Source organism: Hydra vulgaris, chromosome 06 (genome assembly GCF_038396675.1).
Source record: "Hydra vulgaris chromosome 06, alternate assembly HydraT2T_AEP".
Lineage (NCBI taxonomy): Eukaryota > Metazoa > Cnidaria > Hydrozoa > Anthoathecata > Hydridae > Hydra > Hydra vulgaris.
Genome location: NC_088925.1, coordinates 19,270,348 through 19,275,000, shown reverse-complemented (window position 1 = coordinate 19,275,000; position 4,653 = coordinate 19,270,348). Strand labels below are relative to the sequence as shown.

Genomic DNA, 4,653 nt, shown 5'->3' with positions numbered 1-4,653 from the left:
GTTCTTTCATTTCTAACATAATTTTTGAGTCAAAATGCACAGTAAGACTTTTACCCTTAGCCAATGTAATAAAGTTGTCTTTAATATTACAGGCAGTTTTTCTTATACTTAATTTTTTCTGCCTCAAAATACTTCGTTTAGAAATAGAAAAATCATCTGTCGTTCCAGAACTATTATTTATAAGAGAAGCAAGAGTTGCACTCAGTGCAGTCGAACTTATTCCATATCGTGATGCTGTTGGAGCTAAATCTTTTCCTATATTTTTTGGAACGATAAGTGGAACAACATTAGATTTTCTAATTTTTCTAGAAGGCTGTAGATACTCTTCATCTTGGTTATCATCTAAAGTATTAAAAATTTTTGTTGTGTTTTCATATTTCTCAGTAACCAACTCTTTCTGTTTTCTTACGGACTCTTTTGTTCTTTGATTTCTTATTTTCATTTCTCTTTTTGTTTTGTTTTTTACAAATTTTTGTGAAATTTTATCTTTACCCAACATTTTCTGAACACGCGCTCCTTTCTGGTCGTTAAGAAAATCTGCATCTTCTCTTCTAGTTTTTATATCTTTAGTTTTATCTTTCATAATAATAGCTTCACAATTCTTTTGACTTACATCAAATACCTCCTCTAGCATTCTTGAAAACTGTTCTCTTTTTAAAACTAAATTTGTACTTAAACGGTTCCTGTGTTTGTTTAAATCTTTTCTCTTCTTTTCTAAGTCAACAATCTTGTCTCTAAAACAAATGTAGAAGAATGCATTAAAATTAATGTAATTTATTATAAATATATAAAATTGTATGACTTTATAATTGCTACTTATATAACATAAATTCGAAATTAAACTAAAAATTTTAAATTTATAAAAACCTGATATGCTTGTCAGTATTAATAAAAGGAATTCCTGCTTTTTGCCATATTTTCTTCACCTCATAAACAACGCATGGTAAACATTTTTGGAGACAACCGCCTATTTCAGCACATTGTGCAGTAAAGAAATTACCAAGAGGACATGAAGCTATACTAACTGAGGAAATGTTTGGAAAATCAGCTCTTAGCATAAGATCTCTGTAATGGTAATATTGCAATACAGTTTTTTTAGTTGGCAATTGTGTATTAGGTATTGTTCCAATTCTTTTTCCAACAAGAAAAACTTCACGATGAGATATTTTTCCAAAACTATTGCTTGTTTGCATTATTTTTATTTACACTAAGATAAACATTTTAAAAATTACCGATTATTTTAACTTAACCTTTCCCCCCCCCCCCCCCCGTTCCTCCCAAATATAAACATCATGTATTTTAATAGGTAGGGCTGACAATTCCATCATCTTTTGCAATAAAACAAAACATAATCTAAAAATAGATATATCAGGCTACAAAAATAACCTTTAAGATATCTTTAAAATATTTGTAAGTGACCCTGCCCCCCTTATTATTTACAAAAATTATAAATTTTCTAATTTTCGGACTGCTGGGACCAACCATAGGGGTACCCATAAAAAAAAAAAAATTACATTTTTTTAATACACATATCAAAAGGAACCAGAAAAATTATTATGGTATTTTTTTTAATGACTTTGGTGTTTTATGCCCCACCCTAATATACATATATATATATATATATATAAATATATATACATATATATATATATATATATATATATTTATATGTATATATATATATATTTATATGTATATAAATATATATATATATATATATGTATATATATTTTATTATGTATATTTCATATATATATATGTTTATTATTTTATATATTATGTTATATTATCTATATATATTTTATTTATATATATTCATTTTATATATATATTGTAAAAATTCAATTATGCATATATATATATATATATATATATATATATATATATATATATATATATATATATATATATATATATACACACATGTGTATGTATATATGTTATATGTTTATACCTTTCATCTTATATTTTTTACTTCAGATGACAGGTAGTAGCAAAGGTTTGTGTTTATGTGTACTGATGGGATTACCTGCATCTGGTAAAACGTCGCTTATAAAACGACTGAAAACTTATTATTCAAAATCTGATTTTGTGCACATGATTAGTATCACATATGATGATTATTTATCTTTTGAGATAAAAGATCATTCTATTTCAGAAGATGGTATAAATGAGTATTATAAGATGACCTTAACACCAACATTAACAACAGTTCCTTTAACAATCACTAATGATGCTCATTCTAAAAACTTAACTTGGAAGGAAGAAAGGCAATATATGTTGAAGCTTGTTGAAAGCTTTATCCTTTTTCTTCTTGGTATTAGTCAACCTTACATTGCTTTGCATGCTGAAAAAAACCCGGAGCTCTGTTCTTGCTTCAATCGTGAGTATTCATTTTTATCAAATAAATCTCATGTTATTTTTATTGACGATAATATGTACTACCGCAGTATGAGATATTCCTATTATCAGCTTGCTCGCTATTTTAAAATCAGTTATTGCCAAATTTATTTGAAAGTAAAACTTGAAGATGCTCTAAAAAGAAATGTAGACAGGGGAAATAGTGTTGTAACATCGGAAACAATATCCAAAATGTCTTTTTTATTTGAGGAGCCAAACCTTATGGTGAACCACTGGGAAAAACAAACTTTATGTATTACTGGTGATTGTAATGATGAAAGTCTCAACAATATCGTTAGCTTCATTGATGACTCTTTTCATTATATTGCACAATTTCTTAACAGTAATGATCAAGTTACAAGTACATTTTCTAAAATAGAAAATTTAAAAAACTGTTACCATCAAATTGATATACTACTTAGAAAATATATTACTATTGAAATGAATAGGATAAAAATAAACTCAAATGATATCTCTTTTAGTAACCATGGTAAGACTTTAAATGATAAGCGCAAGTTATTTTTCAATGCTCTAAGGAGCAATGAAGGATTTTATGATTGCTCTGGTTTTTTTATAAATCTGAACGAAGTAGCTGATGATGTCCTAGCTGGTACATTTAAAGAGGAAATTATTAAAGCTTTTTTAAATTTTAATGTAGAACAAAGTTTGTGAAATTCATTTTGAAGAAAATGAAGATAGCGAGATAGTTATAGCTAGAGAATTATGAAGGAATTTTTCTCTTAATACATTCTGCAGCATATTACTTTCTGTCTCAAAGTCTCAGATTTTAAAAATTTGACTTTTTTTTACCCTAAATTGTCTTAATATTTCTAAAGATTTTTTTAAATAAATGGTTTTTGTTTACAATAATATGGTTATAGTAGTTTTTATTTTGTGTGTGTATACATACTTTGTATGTAAGTATGATTTTTGTGTGTATACATACGGTCTATATTTTGCATACTGTGTATGTACTAACTTTTTCTTGTATGTAATTATAATATTATGAGATAAATGTATCTAGGTATATTATATTGGTATTTATTTGTTTAAATTATTTGTAAATTAAATGATATATGTTATGCTTGTTATTTACATGTAAAATATATTTGTTATGTTTATTAAAAATGATATATTTAATATTTAATGTATGAATCAGTGATTTTGAAAAAAGCATCAGTCACATATTTTTATCAAATGACTTTAGAATGTTAATGTGGTCTCTGTGGCAATGTCTACATTTTTGCTTTGAAAAGTTCACTGCATAATGCTTTTTGCAAAGACATTTCAATCAAATAAATCAAGAATTCACCTGTTTTATACTGAAATGTCAGAACTTCTTGTTCTACTAATATCTAAGTAAAACTAAGGTTCTAAATGCTAATGATAGTAATGATAATAATAATACATATACTAATATAATACTAATAAAAAAATAATATACTAATAATAATACTAATAAAAATAATAATAATAGTAATAAGAATAATAGTATTGGCAGCATTTCCATAAAAACTAAAATTGCTAAAATAAGTTGCTGATGGTTATTGTGTAAGACACAAAAAATTGTAAATGGTTGGAGCTAATTGATATTGGCACAAAAGCCAAATTTTATTTATTTAGAAAAATTAGAAATCTATGTGGCGAGTAAAATTATCTTTAGAAATCTATGTGGCGAGCAATATTATCTTTAGAAATCTGTGTGGCAAGCAAAATTGTCTTAAGTATTATAAAGTATTTACAATCCATTTTAAAATCAGAATAATAACCTGATATTCAGCTATATAATCAAATCTTTCTTGATTCTTTAAGAAAAGGGAAGTAAAAAGTTCTTAGGAGCTATCTCAAGTCTCACTATAGAAGTATATTATATACTATTTGTTATATATATTTAGATGCTATATAAATCATTGGAAGTGGCATAAGTAGATTTTTCTTCATCGGGCTTGTCAAAATAAAAAATTTTATGATAATATACATAACAAATTGAGATGATGCCTAAATTCTATGACAAGTTTTAAGTAAAATTAGTTTTTATTAAGATATATCAAACTTCCTATTAGAAGCCTTTTAGCTTACTGGTCTTCCAGTAGTTTCTAAATCTTTTTTTTCTATTGATACACTAATCAATTTCTTTGAAACTAAAGTTTCAGATAAAAGTTGTTCACCTAAATTTTCTTGGATTGTTTACCTTTTCAGCACTTTCTCATGGAAATAGTGTCCCAGAGAGTAGATTTCCAATTAATAAATGAA

At 26.0% G+C, this 4,653-nt stretch overlaps 2 protein-coding genes across 2 annotated transcripts in view; one reads left to right on the top strand and one right to left on the bottom strand.

The window, feature by feature from the left end:
• The window catches only part of LOC105849331 (uncharacterized), a 2,988-nt gene extending 1,732 nt beyond the window's left edge, over window positions 1–1,256 (bottom strand). The window contains exons 1-2 of the mRNA XM_065799457.1: window positions 868–1,256; window positions 1–734 (exon numbers count right to left, since the gene is read on the bottom strand). The exon at window positions 1–734 is cut by the window's left edge and continues 296 nt beyond it. Coding sequence (XP_065655529.1) covers window positions 1–734; window positions 868–1,193 — 1,060 coding nt within the window. The 5' untranslated portion in view covers window positions 1,194–1,256. The remainder of the gene's footprint in view (window positions 735–867) is intronic.
• A 686-nt stretch (window positions 1,257–1,942) lies between these two features.
• On the top strand, window positions 1,943–3,528 carry LOC105845147 (L-seryl-tRNA(Sec) kinase). Its single transcript, XM_065799460.1, has one exon. It carries the CDS (start codon window positions 1,945–1,947, stop codon window positions 3,070–3,072), a length of 1,128 nt encoding a protein of 375 aa, XP_065655532.1. The 5' UTR covers window positions 1,943–1,944; the 3' UTR covers window positions 3,073–3,528.
• Window positions 3,529–4,653: the final 1,125 nt, after the last annotated feature.

Excerpts from the sequence above, each read along its gene's own strand:
- LOC105845147 (XM_065799460.1), top strand. The coding sequence starts at position 1,945 with ATGTTTATACCTTTCATCTTATATTTTTTACTTCAGATGACAGGTAGT.